General features: G+C 33.9%; 3 protein-coding genes across 4 annotated transcripts in view; 2 read left to right on the top strand and 1 right to left on the bottom strand.

Annotated features, from left to right (window-relative positions):
- Positions 1-17: 17 nt before the first annotated feature.
- LOC105208143 (ubiquitin thioesterase OTU1) lies at positions 18-3,459 on the bottom strand. The gene is made up of 4 exons (XM_011177911.3): positions 2,767-3,459; positions 1,834-2,002; positions 1,027-1,343; positions 18-835 (listed from the first exon to the last, which is right to left on the bottom strand). Exons 1-4 carry the CDS (start codon positions 3,007-3,009, stop codon positions 617-619), a joined length of 948 nt encoding a protein of 315 aa, XP_011176213.1. The 5' UTR covers positions 3,010-3,459; the 3' UTR covers positions 18-616.
- A 242-nt stretch (positions 3,460-3,701) lies between these two features.
- On the top strand, positions 3,702-6,000 carry LOC105208144 (40S ribosomal protein S9). 2 transcript variants are annotated; one of them, XR_003269119.2, is made up of 5 exons: positions 3,702-3,823; positions 4,116-4,354; positions 4,714-4,900; positions 5,488-5,674; positions 5,770-5,999. XR_003269119.2 is itself a non-coding variant. In XM_011177912.3 (4 exons), exons 2-4 carry the CDS (start codon positions 4,132-4,134, stop codon positions 5,939-5,941), a joined length of 582 nt encoding a protein of 193 aa, XP_011176214.1. In that variant the 5' UTR covers positions 3,702-3,823; positions 4,116-4,131; the 3' UTR covers positions 5,942-6,000. The 2 variants fall into 2 exon arrangements, 1 of the variants encoding a protein (XP_011176214.1); XM_011177912.3 differs by lacking the exon at positions 5,488-5,674 and having other exon boundaries at positions 5,770-6,000.
- Positions 6,001-8,092: 2,092 nt separating this feature from the next.
- The window catches only part of LOC105208145 (trichohyalin), a 116,402-nt gene continuing 104,154 nt past the window's right edge, over positions 8,093-20,340 (top strand). Inside the window, exons 1-2 of the mRNA XM_039456614.1 lie at positions 8,093-9,740; positions 10,379-10,483. The gene's annotated coding sequence lies outside the window, so the exon portion shown is untranslated. The remainder of the gene's footprint in view (positions 9,741-10,378; positions 10,484-20,340) is intronic.

Genomic DNA, 20,340 nt, shown 5'->3' with positions numbered 1-20,340 from the left:
ATATCGATAACACATGATGTTTAATCAAAGTGAGTAACTTGTGTATTATGCGCATTAACAATTTTTAATTGCAAACAAATTCGCATTAATGATAATGTTACTATTTGCAAGCGCATCGATGAAGTAGAAAAAGATATTAACTCTCTTTTCCTTTTAGCTGTAAAACGGCAATCCTTCAGTGCTAAACAGTATGAAATATTTCTAAAAAATATAAATTTGCTTTCTAGTACATTTATAATAAAGTATCAAATGAAAATAATTCCAAAATAATAAATAGCAATAAAAAATAATTCCTCACTCAAAATATAATAAATTCATTTCCTAGATAAATATTTACAATTCGCACACACAATTGCACTATAAATTGCGAATTTATAAAAATATCACATGTGCTTTCCTTAACACAGAAGCACGGAATTTGCCGTTTGGATTCTTTATACATAAAAAATTTACAATAATAAGTGCTTAAATTAAAGCGTATAACAAGAATATGTGATGTAATAAGAATAAACCGAAATCCTCAAAAGTTCCAACCGAAGAAAACGACTGTCAAAGACATACTGTTTAGAGTCAAGGATAGTCACCGAGTTAGATCATATGAGCTGCTGATACAGGGCTACGCTACTACTTCGCCGAAATTCTTGTGACCGGTGTCCTTGGCGTGCTGCTGCGCCGCCGCTTGTCCGTTTAGTGTGATCTTGCAGTCGATGCATATCAGGGTAAATCTTTGCACGTCTGTGAACTGGCGACTCGATCTTGCTTCTTTTGCGAGTTGAGCGGCTTCTAGCAGCATTCTTTCGTCCTCGGTGGGAAAGATCGTTTGGATACTGCCACCCTGACGAAGAAAATGCATTAAAGTTGCAAAATTTGCAAAAAACACTGATATAAAATATTGTATTAAAAGAACTTTTTAACATTAAAAAAAACAAGACTATTTAATTTTTCCTGATTTTGACATAATCTAGGAATTGCAGAAATTGAAATAAGATAAAATTGTTAAGTATCGACAGAGATTAAGAGATTTACATCGAGCGGCTCCAGGTAGAGAGGATCATAATGGATCCCATCGAATATGAGAAAGACCCTTTGAGCATAATGTCGATCCTCGCCAAACCTATTGATGATTGCATTAATACTATCGATCACTGCTATTTCCAAACCATAAAATTTGGACAAGATCGATAGTTCGATGGCGCCGCCCCAGGAATCAGATTTGAGAATCCACTCGCAATAGTCGGCATTGGGCCTACCCAAAAATGCTTCAGAGTATTCACTTGGATTTGCTGCTACCGCATATGCTATAATCTCCCTCATAAAACTAGCACAGCTAGTATCCACTTTGCCTGAAAGGAAAATAAATAATTATTGTAACTTACAGCTTTTGATTTTAACATTTCTTTTTTCTTACAATTTGGAAATGTATGAAATTTTAATTTTGCCTTAATATTTCTAAATGGTTGCATATTTAAATCATAATTCTTAGAAGCATGATATTTGCTCTCCTAAAATTATACAAATACTATTCTCTTAATATTCGTTTGTATCTTTAAATTTAAGAAAGTTCTTAAGTAGTGCAGCTTCAGTTTTTTTGTCTTTAATAATAGATGCCCGAAAAGCATAGTTCAATCAATACAAAATATGAGTCAAATCAGTTAATTATAAAGGGATAAAAGATCAAGGTCAATCAAATTTTGTAACAAAGTTTTTCTAATTACAATGGTTTTTGCTGCACTACTTACATCTACTGCAAAGGGTGTTTATTTGGATATATACTGCTTCTGATAGATTGTATCATATTTCAAAATTTTCATTTCTTAGCACTTGCTCACATACCATTCAGGACATAACCCACGCTGGTGAAGAGACAGGAATTGTCAGCAGGTACAACTTTTCTCATCAGAACACCTGGTCTATTGGCAAAGTTCTCCTGGTCGACGATATGCGACCGTCCGAGATTGGATGCAAGATTGTCCAGTCTCTGCTCATGTCTATTGAACACGATCTGCACGTAATATTCATATAAGAGATTCTTTTAACACATTGAATTGGCTGCAAGCAAAATAAAAATGCAAACTCATAATATTTAATGTAACAAAAATAAAATTATTTAAACTTGAAAAGATTATATAAAATCACTATACACTAATAAAAAACTAATAAATATTCATGCAAAAGTTTATTTAGATTTGAAGTGATTTTTTGATAACTACAAAAATTTATGTTGCACAGCCATGTGTAATTATAATTATTCATTATTTTGATTTTTGCAGCTGGTTTTAGGGTAACATTTGGACATTTGTAACCAAAATTTCATGTCATTGATTATGAAAAAAAAAAAAAAAAATGAATCTAGAAGCCTGCAGTTTTTAAATTTCAATTTTTAGCCAAAACATCTTTATATATAAAGCCTAACTTTGATAATATATCCTCTCTCTCTCTCTCTCTCTATATATATATATATATATATATATATATATATATATATATATATATATATATATATATATATATATATCTTATCTTGAAAAAAATTTGAATGATTTATGATGATCAAGAATTATGTAATATTCTGTACATTTGTTTGTAATTCCTAGACTCTCAATATTATTGCATAATATTTGAATGTGTATGTTTTGTTCAGAAAAATATTATAAGATATTATTGAACGTGTAAGGACCGTTTTAGGACACATAAATACTAGAAAAAGGAGAATCGTTGCCACATCTTCCTTAATTTCTTGCGCTTTCAAGGACTGATGAGACAAACCTGTTTTTCCTCGACAATGAGGGTATCTCCGGAGATGATGCCGACGTTCTCGATTGTAACGTCGGCCGTGTCAAGATCGACGGGCTTCGGCGGGAAACCGGCTAGGACCTGGAGAGCGGCAGCTGGTACCCCGGTGACCTCGGCGAGCTTCGTCTTCAGCTGCGACACCTTGTCGTTGGCCGTGAGACCGTGGACAACCTTCTGGCCCGATTTAGTCTTCACTCGGAGCACGAAACCCGCCATGACCGTTAATCCACTCCTCGCGATTGAAGACAACGGCTGTGACCTGGACTCGGACGAAACGAGTCACTCCACCAATCAGCTGTTTCGTGCGTGCCTCCGCGGCACCCTTACTCTCGTCGTCGTCGTCGTCGTTGTCGTCGTCACGATCGGAGCAATCGATCACGTACGTACGCGATTGTGCATCGTTGCCGTAATAAACAATAACAACAGCCAACAGCTGCAAGTGACTTAGCGATTAGCCATTACGACAAATTACGACTCACAATTTGCAATTCTCCTGCTTTTCTTGTCGTTTTCGTGGCTCCGTGATGAATGTTTACCTATCTCACTCCAAATTTATATAAAAATACTATCAATCAGTTGCATTTTGTATAAAAGGAAAAGTTAGAGGAGATAAAAGCGTCGCCCCGCCCCGCCCCGCAAAGGGAGGTAATAACGACGAAATATCTGGCAGCGTTCAGCATAAAGAGCGGAATAATATGTCGAATATGCGCTCAATGATTCTTCAATATGATTGGTTTATCCATTTTAGATCCATTAGACAACCTAATGCCTAATGCACACGGGACGCAGGACGCGGCAGGCTTGCCGCGTTGCGGAAGTTGGCGTAGTAGCCAATCATATTTTTTGCCGCGCGGAAGAAGATGAATTCTGTCCAATTTGATTGGCCGGAGTCAATACAACGGGGCTCGCGACAGTTGGCAACACTACACGCCCGCCATTCAACTTGACTCTGTAATATCCGGTACGCCAGCACGCTCGGCCATTTTTGCCGTGTTCGTTTCGGTGAGAGGACGTTCTTCATCTCGCTGCTGTAAGTAACAATTTATGTGAATAATCACGTTATTCGTGAAAGTCTCGGATAATTTACACAATCCTGATAATTTCAACAAAGTTTAGTTTTATTTATCTCAATGCGAGGTTTTTATTTCGTGATATTTTCCTGCGACCACGTTGCACATGGCCGCTTCCTCCTTGAATCGCGAACACGTGGCGGACGCTTCGTTTTTTATTTAAGGCGTTATTCTCGATCCAAAAGTTATTCATTTCTCTTTTCTTTTATAGGCGTATTTACGTTCTTTGTAAATTAACAAAATTTTGTTCAGGTGACGATCTTTCGGCATGGTTAACGGAAGAATTCCGTCGGTCTTCTCCAAGACCTACGTCACGCCCAGACGGCCATACGAGAAAGCTCGTCTCGATCAGGAGTTACGCATCATCGGAGAATATGGTCTCCGTAACAAACGCGAAGTCTGGAGGGTCAAGTATACCTTGGCCAAGATCCGCAAGGCCGCTCGTGAGTTGCTCACGTTGGAAGAGAAGGACCCGAAGCGGCTTTTCGAAGGTTAGTCGTGCGTCACTCGTGTACATTTTATGAACATTTACGGATGCCTTGATTAAATTAATCCAGCGCATTTTAAACAGTTGTTTAATTAATTAACTAAACTAAATAATTACCTAATTAACTATTAAAAAAATAAATTAGTTAAAATAAATTTGTTAAAGAAAATTTTGTTAACTATTTTATAAAATGTAATGCATATGTTAGTACGATAGAGAAATGATGAAGTAACTCATTTCTGACACTTCTTGTCTGAAAGCTTGTGTAGAGATATAATAAAGATTTCTGAAGTATTTAAGAGAAATCTTACAAGTCTCTTATACTCAAATTCCTATGCCTAATACACAAGAATATTCTTCTAGGAAATGCCCTGTTGCGTCGTTTGGTAAGGATCGGTGTATTGAATGAAGCCCATATGAAGCTCGATTATGTGTTGGGTTTAAAGATTGAGGACTTCTTGGAGCGACGCCTGCAGACTCAAGTGTTCAAGTTGGGTCTTGCTAAGTCCATCCATCATGCTCGTGTGCTCATTCGCCAACGGCATATTCGGTAAATAATGACAATGTTTTTACTACAGGAAAGAAGAAAGATAAGAAAAAAACATTAGTTTTTTGTTGGAAAAAAAAATTTTTTTTAAAAATTTGAGCACAAATTGGGAGTTTGAAAAAACGCCTTAAAAAATGGGCAAGAAGTGGCTGAACTATTCTCACAGCACACTTCTAATCTTTGAGGCAAGATTAAAAGCCTGAATTAATCACCGGTTAAGGTTATACAGTTCCTTTTTCGGCTTCAAACCAGGCTACAAATTAATGTTAATGAATGTAATTTATTTGTTAAATTTCTATAATTTTGTAAAAATTGTTCAACGTAAAATATTTTTTAAAAATAATGAGATCTTTAATTTTTTTTATTATATTGTCAGGATGTTATTTGCAATATTTTTCTGGACAAAAGAGAAAAATTGCATTTTAGAATTTTGCAAAATTATATGTTAATACGAGATTTTTGAATGTTTATATGTTTTGTAATGCGAAATATCAAGTGTTCATGCATTCAGCAAAGCCAGTAGAAATTTTTTATTGAAATGCATTAATATTCGGCGCGAGGCAAGATGATGAACGAATTCTGTTGCTCAGGTACCAGGACTATGGAACCTGATCGACCAGACCTGGTTGATCACATTCACTGAGCCAAGAATTCAATTGTGTTAACTTAATGAAAATTTTATTCGCGCAGGCCACTTGAGTGTCGTTCATCGGCACTTAACGCCTGTTGAACTGTCGGGAGTCTTCGTTCTCATCGAGAAAGAGGGATAGAGTTTCGGTAGAGTTTTTGCCTTTTGTAACGAAAGAATTTACGATCGCTGACTACAACGCGAATCTGAAGACACGGTGATCAACAGCGATTTCTCGTTGCAGCGTGCGCAAACAGGTGGTGAACATCCCATCGTTCATCGTACGACTGGACTCGCAGAAGCACATCGACTTCTCGCTTAAGTCACCCTTCGGCGGAGGCAGACCCGGTCGTGTTAAGAGGAAGAACCTGAGAAAGGGAAGCGGTGGTGCCGCACCGGAAGAGGAAGAGGATTAAAATAATCGGTATTGACGCCATTTATTATATCAATAAATGTGTGGCGGGTGATAATCGAGTCTCTTTTGTCTCTCTTCTCTTCCTTTCAACTTTTCAACGAAATTATTCCATTATCCTTTCCACATAAGAACTCAGTTATATAGACATGTACCTAAAAAATGGAGCTATAAATTTTGCCATCTTATTAAATTCGGAAACAAAGTTTATAAGCTACTCAATTTATTTAAGACAATTTTGTAATTTATGATGCAACCTTGCTCTTGGTCATAGCATGTGAGAGAACTACAAAATTAATGATATTACCCACGAGTTTCATAGATATTGGATATGTAGTTCAATATTCACATTTTATGGCTATAGAGGCGCTCCAAAGTAAAGTCATAGCTAAATTATGGCCATGGCCGCTCTAAGTTTTCTCTAAGGTATAAATTTCAAACGAAAATATCGACAGAGTAGTTGAAAGCGTATGCTTCACTAAAGATGGCACCATGGACATAAAGATCTCTCTTTTTTTTTTTTTACATTTATGGATGGCATAGCATATTGTATAAAGATTATCAATATTGAAGGAGAGATTCGTTTTTCACGCTTCAATTCATTTTTTATGCAAAATATCTTGACATGCATTAACTTTAACCACGTCAAGATTAAATTTTACATATTAGATGATGTACAAACAATAAAATAATAAATTATGTGTAAATAAATGTACATGATTATATATGAAAATGTTTTAGAAGGTAATATTTTATTATACAGGGTGCTCCAGTAATCTCGGTACATTTAAAGGGAATGATTCCTTTTAAAAAAAATTAATTAAGAATGTAGAATAAATTTTTTATGACCGTTTAAAAAAAATCTATGAAAAAACCATATTTTATTATTTAATTAATATATATCTGAAAATGTAATAATTAATTGCAGGTAAAAATATATATTTTGTTATTTTAAAAATATTAACTAGGAAAAAAAGTGAGGAGAAATGTGGGAAAATTTTTATCGATATTTCCCTTCGGAGAAAAGATGGATCTTTAAAGGCGCAACTGTTGGACCATTAAATATCTCCCATCGCGCGGCACCCTCCATTAGAAGTGTCGAACACCCCGAACGACGCTCGGAGGGCTCGTAAAAAGTATCAAGAAAAACTTGTTGGCGAGGGATGCATCGTAAAAGTTAACCTTTGAAGTCGATGAGGCTTCATCTTACTCCCTCGATGCTTTTATCGTTTATATATATATAATATATATATATATATTTTACAATGCAAAAATTGTGAAGAGAATTAATAGGAGCAGTTATTTTAGCTTACATTCCATTAATAAGTTTTAATATCAACTAATAAATAATAAGGAAAGTGATCATATTTAATTAATAAATCTAAAAAGTATGTATAAAAATATTTATTAGAATTATTAAAAATATATATATTTTTGTTTCTTATAAATATTTGTCTTTATTAAATATTTTATACTTTTTAGATTTATTAAATATAATTATTCCTTTTATTATTTTATTTATTATACGTAATTGATATTGATATTAGTTCACATGATTTAAAAAAGATTTTAGAAAATTTATATATTTATATGTGTTGTGTATGTATGTATATAATGAATTATATTCACGATGACATGCGCATATCGATTAATAATAGTATGACACAAATAGAAAGTTCTTATTCATCAAGAAATGATTCCGAATACCGTCTCTCGTCTTATTGCATCACGATTACATCTGTCGTTTGGCTCGCGCGCTCGATCAACGTGAAGTAGCATGCGAGTCGCGCTGCAAGTGGTCAGTGACGTAACTTTTTGTGAGCGGAGTTCACGCTGATTCGCGAATCGTTTAGCATACCACGACGAAGCCACTCCTCGCTTTTCTCACCTATCGAAAGTGAATTAGGCGTGCGAGCTCGATTGCATCGGCGCGACAAACCGAACGACATTCGCAATCGTCGTGCTAATGAGCGTGCGTTCTTATAATCGGCCCACGTTCCCCGGACGAACAAAAGATCGCGAAAGTGATGGAAAATGGCGAGGGTTAGCCGGTCGACGCGCGATGAGAACCTGGTAAGAACACCGTTAAAGTAACATTAGAAAGGGCATTATTTAATCATTAAACTGTTAACATTGGTCTTACAGATGATCTCTTCACGTAGGCACACATGAAAATCTCTTCACATAGACTCAATGGAGGCGATCGACTCGTTCGGTATTCGCGGTATTTATTGCGCGGATAACACCCTCGAGCGAATGTGTGCCCGCGAAAGCTCTGTTTGGAGCGACGCGAAAAGTATACAACGCCGCCCTTGACGAAGGAGTACGTTCGCTTCTATATACATCATCACTCGTATCGAGATCGCTATTCTACATTCGCCACCCTCGCCATCATATTTCATCGTCAGCACAATTCAAATTTGTAACGGGCGAATCACACGTACGCATATTACCGATAGAGCTAAAACCCATATTTATGGCAGCACTGGCAGCGGCAGTGTTCCCCTAGAGCTACGGCCGTTACGTAATAGAGATCTGGCAGTACTGCGTCGCTACGACCGCTCGGCCGGTTCCGTCGCTGCTCGGCGTCAGTCGGCGAGCCGCTGCGCACGCAGTGCCGCTTGGTCACCCCCCTCCCACCACCGGCTCATCCCCGGGACAGTCGCTGCTGCTGGCACAGCTAGTGGCGCCGCCGCTACCGCCATGTTACTTTTCGCTTTCCGGCGCCCGGTTGGTTGCTTCTCGCGTACTCCAAATCCGAATTGTGCGTAAATACGGTGTTCAGAGTGCCGATGTAATAACGGACGATTGCCTCGACACGTCGAGTCACCCAAGGTCGTGCGTACAATGCGTGATCGCTCGTTTACAAAGCACGGCGTCATTTGCCTGTCGTGTTGCTTCGAGAACTTTCCCGCCCGCGTATTCGCTCGTCGCTCGTGCAATGGGGTACCGCGAGTGTGTCGAATGAACCGCGCTGCTTGGTCGTCGCGCGATTGTATCAGAAAATGCTCGAACAGGAGCGAATTCCGTCCTCTGTGCTTACGCGTGCTTTCGTTCAAATGGCTCTCGTCACTTTTCCCGGAACACCATGACGTCACGCGATCTCGGTTGTCCTTGTCGCTGCCATGTTGATTTTCGTTTCGTCGCCGGTTGGACACGCTCCGAGCTTTGCCCGTGCTCCAAATCGGAAGGGTGCGTAAATACGGTGTTCAGAGTGCCGATGTAATAACGGACGATTGCCTCGATACGTCGAGTCACCCAAGATCGTGCGTACAATGCGTGATCGCTCGTTTACGAAGCGCGGCGTCGTTTGTCTGTCTCGTCTTCGGGAACTTTCCCGCCCGCGTATTCGCTCGTCGCTCGTGCAATGGGGTACCGCGAGTGTGTCGAGTGAACCGCGCTGCTTGGTCGTCGCGCGATTGTATCAGAAAATGCTCGAGCAGGAGCGAATTCCGTCCTCTGTGTTTACGCGTGCTTTCATTCAAACGGCTCTCGCCACTTCTCCCGGGATACCGCTACGTGACGTCATGCACCCTCTCGGTTGTCCTTGTTCTTGTCGCGGCCATGTTGATATTTTTGAGTTGATTTTTGTTTCGTTGCCGGTCAGACACGCTCCGTGCTTTTCGCGTGATTTAAATCTGAAGTGTCGAAAGTTCTTTACGCAGTATTTAGTACAAGCTAAACTCTCGCCCGCGTATCGCGTTCATTTTATTCGCATTCATATGTCATGTTCGCGTAATGAGTGCGGGAATACGAAATTGAGTACCGGATGGTCGTTATTGCTGTGCAACTGCGAAGCAAGTGTGAGTGTATAATCTTATCAATTATTTGCGTATTTATGCGTTCTCTGGCAAAGAGAAGCCTGAGAGATTGAGGTCCAAATTCATAATTGTAACTCAGATTTCAAGATCAGTCTGTCTTTGCCTTGCGTTTTATCACGTGCGAGACAAAAATAGACTTGAGATATGAGATCTGAGAATAAAATCAGCTAAATTGCGGGCGTGAGTACTCTCAAACTTCTTTCTGTTACGAAAAGATGTTTTTACTCTATGCTTAAGGAAAAAAGTATTATTTCTACAAGCGCCTTGTGAATGACTGTGATACTTTACATATTTTGCTGATTTAAACTAAATTCCTTATGCATTTCTGTTATATAACGTACTTTGAAATAGCACCCAGCAAACACAAAGTTACAATTATATAAATGTTGTAATTTCCCACTCAACGATGTAATTGTTGTACAACACATTGGGAAATTACAACTAACATTTATATAACTTGATATTTGCTGCCCAGGCAGCACAATTTGTAACTCTTATATAATTTTGAAATAAGACTTTATATAATAAATATTTCATGCTATTTATATTATAATTACTTGATTGAGTGGGTGCTATTGGATTGTTCGTCTCAAAAACTATGAAAAAAATATTTGTTTCAGTTTCTCCAAGTGCAACTAAAGCAGATCTTTCCATTACATTCTTTGGCCAGTCGTCTGTAATCATACTTTGTTAGTGTAAATGATAAAGAATTGGAAATGTGAAAGGTAACATTATAATTTAATATCTCATAGTATATTGAAATAGATGGGCAAAAATAAATTGCAAATATTTAACCGCATTATTATCCTTTGCTGCTTATAAAGCTACTATTAATTTTTTATTTTTCATAGCCCATTTATTTTTGTTTGACAATGATTTGTATCTATGTCATATGTATAAAAAAAATGATACGTGATGAATGAGAGAGATGAATGAGACTAGTAAATATTTGTCTTTTACTGAACAGAAAATTGTTTTTATTTATATTATTTCTAATTTTATTGGTTACATAACAGTATTAAAATACTTGACCAGTTATATTAACTTTTATACTAGTTTTCATCCCCTCCTTTATTCATAAGTGTTTACACTGAGAGGAAAATTTTTTTGGAATGAAAAAAATAAATTTTCTTAAAATCATATATTTTGATACAAACATTTGTTTGTTCTTTTTAAGTAAAAATATTTACTTTGAAATAAAAATATTGACAGTTTACCTTAAGTAAATAATTTTTACATTTTTTACATTTAAATAATGATTTCACAAATAAGCTAATAATATTATTAAACTTAAATTGTTTTCTTAAATTAAAAAATCAGATTATCTTCAACATTATTATTTTAAATATAAAAATAATCTAATAGTAAATATTTTCTAGATTTACAAAAAAGAAATTATTTGATGAAGTATTATTTCATTTTATTTACATAAATATTTCAATGAAGAAACTTGATTGCAAGTAAATCAATTATTAGGACCTACCGTGTAGAAAAATAATCTTTTGTGTGAAGTAAATTTTTTTTGTTTTAAGATATTTTTTTCTCAGTGCTGTATAATTTAAAATATATATTTTTTATTATAAAAAATTTCTAAAATTAACGACGGAAACATGTTAGTAATCTGTCACTAATAGTGTGTTTTTTTTAACGCTACAGTTTAAGTGTTAATGTATATTTTTAAACGTTTTAAAATAATATTGTCTATATATTTAAGAAAAAATTATTTGGTACATACGGCTTTATTCGAAACATTCTTATTATATTATTGAACAACGTAATAACTTGGTAGTAATGATTTAATTCTTTTTGGACAAGTTTATTTGTCGTGTTATCCGATAAATGTTTTTATATATAATTATATATTAAATATAATTATATGTAATTTATATTGTATATAAATATATATATTTATATACGAACATATTTGATATATAATTTGTACGAAAAATTTTTTTGGGAGTAATATTGCGAGCTGTGATTTTATATCACCAGCACTTTTTTGCGTGCTCACGTTTGCACTTCGTTTAACTCTGGAGTGCTACTGTGAATTTTCACCCAAGTATTAATTTGACTCTAATACAGTCTTTGCTATTAAAATTTTGGCAATCAAAAACAACATTTTAATAAGATATTTTACAATAGTATTAGTTTAATTATTCCAGCGCTTTGTAACTTATAAAATAGAAGAAAAGTACAAAAAAAATTCTTAAAAGTACAAGCACAGTTTTTAATTATAAGAATAAATTTTTTTCACCAGAGTATTAATGTAAGAAAAATATGAGTAGTATTACAAGATTAAGGAAGAAAAGTAAGTAGTAGTGATCGTCATCTACGCAAAAATACGACACATAATCACATTATGTTATTTTAATATTTTGTTAAATTGATATTCTTGGATATGTTAAAAATTCAACACAGTAATTTTAACGAGGTTTTAACAGTAAATATTTTATCTTTAATAGTCTACTTTTAGCAATGATAAAAAAATTCGAATTAGCTGCTGATATTTAATTGATATTTTTAAATCACTTTTTTCTGTATAGTATCGAACATCTTGGTCATTTTCATCAAGTGAATTTCGTGCGACCGTAGGATCCGGTTAAGCTGATCCGGGGGGATGAGGCGCAAACAAATGTGAGTGAACAATGTAGAACGGCACCGATCACACTCATTGAAGCAGATTGTTCATTCTTGTTTGTTCGCTCTCGCTTGGTCTAGATCCGGCTTTAGCCGATCGATGAATTTTCCACAGTACAATTACGCGAACGAATTAATTGAAACATGCGAGATTGATTAACGGTAATCAGGATTACTATAGCATTGCAACGATATAAGTGCAATGCAATTGAATAAGTTCAATGAAATAATAAAATAATAGAAAGTGATTATTTCTAGTATAAACAATATTATAAAAAAGAAACGTTTACAACAATTTTCTATAATATGCTTTGATTATGAATATATTTAGAATTTTTTTTGAGGATGGATTTATCAATTTTGTTATTATATAAACAGCAATTTTTTTCGATTATTTGGAGCTTAGTATGTCTTCTCGTTCTTAATTTTGAATGGAAAAAATATTAGATTTTGTAAATCGTACATACACACAATACATACATGTAGTTAAAAATTTAATGTTACATTTAATATAAATTGCATGTCTCAAAAGGTCTACTCAAAATTAATTTAACACAAGATGAACATGTTAAAAAATAATATAAATATTATGTAAAAAAATTAATACAAAAAATAATGTACTTTTTGATACAATTTGGAAGTATATTTCTTCAGTTAAATTAACAAATTAATATATTGACACGTACATTTTATTCATTTATTTTAGAAAATTAACATTTAGATTTATATTATTATTTGTTTATTTATTCAAATCAATTGTATTATTCAAACATTAGAAGTGTTAAAAATTAATTTAACATAAAATATTTAAATTGCATAATCATATTATGTTAACTAACACTCAAATTTTTAATTAAAAATTTTAACAATGAACGGTTTTAACGTAAATACAAAATGCATTTTCTGTGATTTTTATTTTTATTTTAAAGAAAGTGAATTTCTGAAGAAAGTATAGACAAAAAAAAGTTAGTGAAAACAAAATGTGCAATTTTTAAATATTACTATTATCATTATTACTACAAAATATTCATGAATATTTTCCCTAGGAAAAAAAAATTAGAAAATTTAGAAAAGAATTTAGAATAGCCTTCTGCATAAGAAATTATATAAGAGAAACGTTAAATATTATTAAACAAGCGAAATTAATCTGAAGTTAAAAGTATAATGAATAAGACAGAGAAAGTTTTTCAATAAAATTAAGGAATTATATGATTCTTTTTTCATGAAGTGATTTAATACATCCTCAATATTTTATGTAACGATAAAAAATTTACTTAGTCAAAATTAAAGTTGTACTTTTTATAATTAAAAATAAAAAATCTATAACTCCCCTTTCTTGCATACGCTCATGATTGGTATTATTAATCACATTAAATATTTTTGTACATTATTACTCTGTCTACATAAAACACGTAAATGTTGTGTCCATAATTACATTATCATTTTATATACGCACGGTGTATAATTACAAACTTTAATTTCGCTTTATAAATATATTACTTGTGAATGATGGAGGAAAGAAAGCTATAATGACGTCGAACGGAGGTTTACGACAACTTTAACGCTTTAAAGTATCTCGTAGCACAACGCCGACAAAATAATAACTTGAAAGTATAACGAATTATTGTCGAGCACCCGGCGTCGCGGCGTATACCTTGGCTTTTTCCCTTCTTTTCGCCTGGAATTCTTATAGAGAGAGATTACGCGCGCGATCACTTCGGATCCTTTTTATTCGACACCGAGGGGACGTAATCGAACGCCCTTGTCGTCGTCGTCGTCGTCGTCGTCTGCGTGCCCTTCGACGTATCGAGGGCTAACGTCTCGGCGAGATACACCGTCGACTTTATCCCACATGGGGCTGACAGTCCTCGTGATGGATAATAGGACCACCCGCACTCCTCGTCCCGTCTCGCGCGCGTTCGCCGCGAGCGTGCAATATTTCACGGCTTATTTACTTTTTGGAGACGCACGTCTACGGTCAACGCGTCGCGACGCTCCGGCGTCGCGTAGGCAACGAGGAGGGAAATTTCTCAAATTTTCCTTCTCCCCGTTTCGCTGGGACGCGTTTTACACGGTACGCCGGCACCGCGCGTTTGATACTCGCGCGTCGACTTAATTTTCTCGATGGTTTATTTAATGGCGTTTATCCGGCTGGTATTAGCACTAGACACTGGAAAAATTGAGGATTAAAAATTCTACCAAATAATCAGATAACTTTAATTTTATTTAATCGACTTTGTTCCGATCGGTTGAATTCTAATCTCCAATTCGCAATCTTCACTCTTCCTTGCGTAGTCCGATGTAGACTTTAGATAAATCGGTGAAATTAAAGGGGTAAATCAAAGTTATCACTTAAAGAAAGATATTTAATTTTTAAGTATTAAAATGTTTGATTTTTGTCTCCGTTTTTTAAGTACTTGTAAATGTTTTAATTTTAGAACGATGTTTAGATTTGAGACACTAATGTTTATTTCCATTAATGTAGATTACCTCTGATCTCAATTTAACTTACTTTTTATCTTCTTTTAATTTTTAGAACTGGAAAGGATAAAAAGTAAATTAAACCGTGATCAAAGTTAATCTACATTCATGAAAATGGACATAAAACGTTTACAACTATTAGAACTTTCAGTTTTAAACGTTTTAGTACTTTAAATCTGAACATCGTTTAAAACTAAAACATTTTTAAGTATTTAGAAAACAGAGATGAAAACAAAATATTTTAATGTCTTAAAATTAAACAATTTCTTTTTGAATGTACAGGCTTTAAAAAGGGCTTTTTATAAATCAAATTTTCAAAATATGATTGTAAGATTTACAATAAATTAAATATAAGTTTGTGCATGTGTTAGGCATACTTTGAAAACATTTTGAGAAATTTTTAGTATAAATATATAAGTAAATAAATGACGACGTTGCATTACGTTGTAGCGACGTTTAAAAAACGGAGTTCATTGATGGCGTGGAGAATTCAAGTTGTAAAAAACTGAAATGAAAATTTTTTTCTTTCTAAATTATACGAGTGTAGCTTCAATTAAGCGAGATGACTTTTCAAAATAATTTTTTTTACCTAAATAGCAGCGTTTTGAAAAAAACTTTTCTAAAATTTCACTTTAAATTTCACTATTTTTACACCTTTAAACATTTTGTCCTTCGAAACAATGATAAAAAAAATTCCTACGTTTAACTGAAACTATTCAATTTGTAAAGCTATTGTTAAAAGTACAGACCAACCGGTTGAAAATTGTTTGAGTTATAAACGCTGCTAGTTGAAAAAAAATGATTTTGAGGAAAAACTCGTACAATTCACAATTCAAAAATTTGTATAACTTGAAAACTACTTTGAGTTTTATTAAAATATTATAGGATGATATTTTTAAAATATCAATCTTTCAAAATATGTAAAAAAGAGAATCGATTTTTTCATCATTTCACTTGGTTTAGTTCCTTGAGTCAATTCGTTCAAAGATGTCGAAACTGTGTATATAATTTGTCCTCTGAGAAAAAATTTTAATGTATAATTATATGTAGTTAAATATAAAAAATTTTTTTCTGGGCCTCGATAAACTTGTAGCATTAATACTAAATGTATTTTAAAAAGAAAACTTTGTTTTCAAGAAAAATGGGTCTTGGAAAATAATTTATGTAAAAATATCTTGGGAAGATGTACAGACACAATTCGGTGTATAATTTACAAAATATTATAATCTCAATAAAATTTTATTTAATATTAATACGAGGAATTCGTAGTGAAATTCCGGGAGGGTCTCGAAAAGGCGACTCGAACAATTCGCAGGAGCGTGCTTCTTCGAAGCTGGCGCCGGCTGGCCGGCCATTCGAGAGTGGCGAACGATTAAAATGTTCTCTCCCTGGGCACTCTCCGCTGATAATTAATTCCGCGTAAATGCGATTTCCGGAAGCGGATTATTTTCCGCGCTCAACGGTACTTAGCACGTATCGCGCGGGTCATTCATAACGCGAGCGCACGTATTTGCATGCGAGCATAAATAATGCAAGGAGGGAATCCTGAATTACGACTCGCCGCCGGAGGGAAGCGTGCATGTATTTCCGTAAACAACACGGAAATTTCCGGCATCGCGCTTGCCACGACAGGCGACCGGTCTGGAGGGAAATGATCCTCAATTCGTTAATACGGGCTCTTGATACATATTCAATAGTTCAATTTGACATGCGCAAGTTACAGATCAATGTTACGTTTCACTCTTCTTTATTACGCTGAGAGAAAAAAATGATTACTGTTACTATAATTTAATTATAATTTATAGTCATTTTTGGTGCCAACTGTATATTTGTAGCTGTTTTCATCAGAAATTATAACTATTTATTATTACTGCCTAAATAATAAGTGAATGTTAAAAAATAGTTATATTTGCTATAATTGTGATTGTATTGGCAATTATAGATAGAAATGTTTATTTTGTTCTTACCATCAATATTTTAAAATATTTTACATTAATATTTAAAATTATAATTTATAGTAAAATTTTGTCTTAATAGAACTGATAGAATATTATTATTAACTTTATAGCAATAATAATTATAAAAGTAGAAGCTGTAATTATTTTATCATATAATTATAATTACAAATACCAAACACTTTTCTCACCTTTATATGAAAAAAATTTTTTACGCTCAAGTACTTATTTTATCATTTCCTTGATTTAAAAAATTATTTCCCAAGTTTAAGAATAAATTATTTTATATTATTTAATATTTATTTAAATCAAGGTAATGTTAAAATAAATAAATTTCTTGAACATAAAAAATTTTTTTTAGATACATGGAAATACAGATTTGAAAATAATAATTATTTTAAGGATATATCGGACATATTTCTTGCAAAGTAAATAAAATTTGGAAATGTGTTTTTTAAATATTAATCGTTCAAATAAACTATATACATGTGTAAATGGTATAAATAAGATTCTATTTTTATTTAATAATATTTTTACATTTTATTTAGTTTGTTATTAAAAATTGAATTGTTCTTTAATAAACTCTCAATTTTTTGTGTTTAAGTACTTTAAATATTCAAGATTATTTGCACAAAGTTTCATTATGATTGTCTGTTTATTTATTTTATAAATAAATAAATGTTGTTTATTTTACAAAACTAATCTCTGCATTGCAATGAAACTTTACATAAATCCTGAATATTTAAGTACTTAAATAAACAAGTTCAGATTTTTTTTCATCGTTAATTATAGTTTTATTAGAGCACGTGTCTACTTTTTATTGAAATTTTTTATCCCGATAGAAAATCGTCGCCAAATTTTTTCTACTACTTTCAAATGCAATAGAAAACAGTCTATAATTATTTCCTAATTTTCTTAAATTTTGAGAAATGTTTTATACATCCTTGAATCATTAAAAAGAATTATATTGAATGTTAAAGCTGGTTTTTAAAAAGTCAAACATTTTTTTGCAACGATATTATGCTTCAGCGTTTTACATAATTATTTTGACATAAAATTATTTTCTGTATCTGTAGCTAAATTTTTAGGTGCTGTAAAATTGTCCTTTCTGCGCACGATTGTATTCCAAATAATGACTGAATAAGAAGAAGTCGAAAGTCGGCACTTTCTTTGAGATAGCGGATTTCGATTCGTTGAAAGTTACAGCGTCTCCGAGAGGCGCTAATTCGCGTTTCGATATAATTCACGTTGCATGCCGACTCGGTGGCAATTTTTCATCCCGCGCTTCCGAAAAATTCGAAAACCGCCAACGGCGAGGGAACAAAAACCCGGAAATTGAACGATGATTGCTATGACGAGGCGGATAAATGCCATACCAACATTTTTTTTTTTTTTATTTCCTTCATACATCCACGCGATTCGCAATTAAATTCAGTTTTTTTCCGTTAGATTAAATTTTAAAAGAATTTTTACTAGCAACGCGCATTGAAAAATTCCCGAAATTCGCCGCGGACAATCCAAAATTCGACTCTCTTTACACCAATAAATACTAATTGAATTCTGTCTACTCGATCAGTTTCTAACGACGCTCGTCCTCGATCACGAGTACTTTACTAAGCGGCGATCTAGGCGAGAAAACTTGGAAAAATAATTGAATGCGTCGCGCGCTGTGCCGTGTGAACCTCTCGGCCGGATTGTTTACGGGAGAATTTGGTTGGCGGCTTCGATTAGTCGCAGCGAGCGGCCTGTAAAATTAATTAGCGCCGTTGAGCGAGCCGAGAACCGGGAAATTGGCGCGGGAATTCTCGATCTGCTCGTATTTTCGGGTCCATTATCGGAAACACGGCCAGCGTGCGCGCGCGCTCGCGCGCGCGAGAGAGAGAGAGAGAGAGAGACACACACCGATCGACCGATCGGCAGAATCTCCCTCGTATGGAGTGTACCGACCTTCATTCCGGCCTTTACCACATTCCATAGTGAGTCCTCCTTTCGTCGGCTGACCCCATAAACTCGTATCACATTCAAGATACGTTCTCGGCGAGAAAACTCGCCGGGGACCCGTTCTCAAGTCCTCGTCAGCGGCAGCGATGCCGCTGCGCTTTCGATGTCGAGTACTTTCGTCGTGCGCGCCGGCCGTATCGTCGCCAATGAAAATTATTACTATTTATTCCGTGACCGAGATTATCAATTTAAAATACAGATATCAATAATTGAAATTGATTCCGCGCCGTGCAATTTAATTCGTGAAAATAGTGATTTTTTATTGCGCACCTTTATTCGCACGCGATTATTAATGCCGCGATTTTCAATCTGATTGCGCAATTACATTTTATATACTAGTAAGAATTAAATTTGAGAGAGAGAAAGAGAGAGACGGATAGATCGACGCGTTTGTCACTAAATGTTCGATAAGGCCGCAGGGCATTAAATTTACATTAGCATGTATAGTCACACAGTACTTTTTAATTGAATTCCTTCCTCTTCTCTCCTTTCCCATGCCTCTCTCTCTTTCTCTTTCTCTCTCTCTCTTGCGGCCGAGGAGGCTCCAGAGGAAAAGTTCAATTAAATGGTGCTGCGTTTTCGATTAAAACTTTGTGGAGTAATTTGTTGTTAATGCCGACTATAAATTGTGTGATAAACTCTTTAAAATAAGCCACGAGAGGAATCCAAGTTATAGTGGTTCTCATTGATATACAATTAACACTCGAAGCGTGTAGTTTAAAAATTTGTATGAACAAAGGTAATATTTGTCATAAATTCGAATCAAGTTTTTGATACAATAAAAAAAAATTGCAAATAAAATCTCTCTTGATTTATGAACGTTTCACTTTTGCGATAAAACTTTTATTGCGAATAACGTGAATTTAGAGAGCAATTTAAATAATTCTTCCGGAAGCATTTTAATATAACAATTTCCGAGCATTTTTTTAGAAAAATGATAATTTATTATATTTTGCGGTAATGCATTAATTATGCGTGTTTTATATTGCAAGAGAAAAAAATCATACATTCTCCTCTTGCATTAAAATATTTGATGTTATGTATTAACCGTTGTTTTAAAATGAATATAGAATAATATTTGCTATTTTATGAACAATTGGTTTGACGGAATTTTATTCGCTTCGATTTTTTCCGTTTTTTTTTAAATTTTTTTTTAAGTCTCTCGAATAACAACCATTAATAATAAATTTAAGGTGATTTTTTTCTTTAACGAACAAAATATATATTCTAAACATGATAAACTTATTTTAGAAGCATTAAGTGATGAAATTCATATTTTATAATGAAATGTTAGCAATTTGTGTATTTTATATTGGAAGAGAAAGAAAATATATTTTCTCCTTGTATTAAAATGTTTGATATTATATATTAACTGTTATATTAAAATGAATTTGTATATACGGGAATAATATTTGTCATTTTATGAATTATCGGGAAAATTCGAAATTTTATTTGCTTCGATGATTTTTTCCGTTTTTTAAAAGTCTCTCGAACAACAGCTATCGGTA

Source organism: Solenopsis invicta, chromosome 13 (assembly GCF_016802725.1).
Source record: "Solenopsis invicta isolate M01_SB chromosome 13, UNIL_Sinv_3.0, whole genome shotgun sequence".
NCBI lineage: Eukaryota > Metazoa > Arthropoda > Insecta > Hymenoptera > Formicidae > Solenopsis > Solenopsis invicta.
This window is presented reverse-complemented; position numbering and strand designations above follow the sequence as displayed.

Excerpts from the sequence above, each read along its gene's own strand:
- LOC105208143 (XM_011177911.3), bottom strand. The coding sequence starts at position 3,009 with ATGGCGGGTTTCGTGCTCCGAGTGAAGACTAAATCGGGCCAGAAGGTT. Across the intron at positions 1,344-1,833 it reads CGTGGGTTATGTCCTGAATG|GCAAAGTGGATACTAGCTGT; the intron begins GTATGTGAGCAA and ends TTTTCCTTTCAG. Across the intron at positions 836-1,026 it reads TCTACCTGGAGCCGCTCGAT|GGTGGCAGTATCCAAACGAT; the intron begins GTAAATCTCTTA and ends TTTCTTCGTCAG.
- LOC105208144 (XM_011177912.3), top strand. The coding sequence starts at position 4,132 with ATGGTTAACGGAAGAATTCCGTCGGTCTTCTCCAAGACCTACGTCACG. Across the intron at positions 4,355-4,713 it reads CCCGAAGCGGCTTTTCGAAG|GAAATGCCCTGTTGCGTCGT; the intron begins GTTAGTCGTGCG and ends ATATTCTTCTAG. Across the intron at positions 4,901-5,769 it reads ATTCGCCAACGGCATATTCG|CGTGCGCAAACAGGTGGTGA; the intron begins GTAAATAATGAC and ends TTCTCGTTGCAG.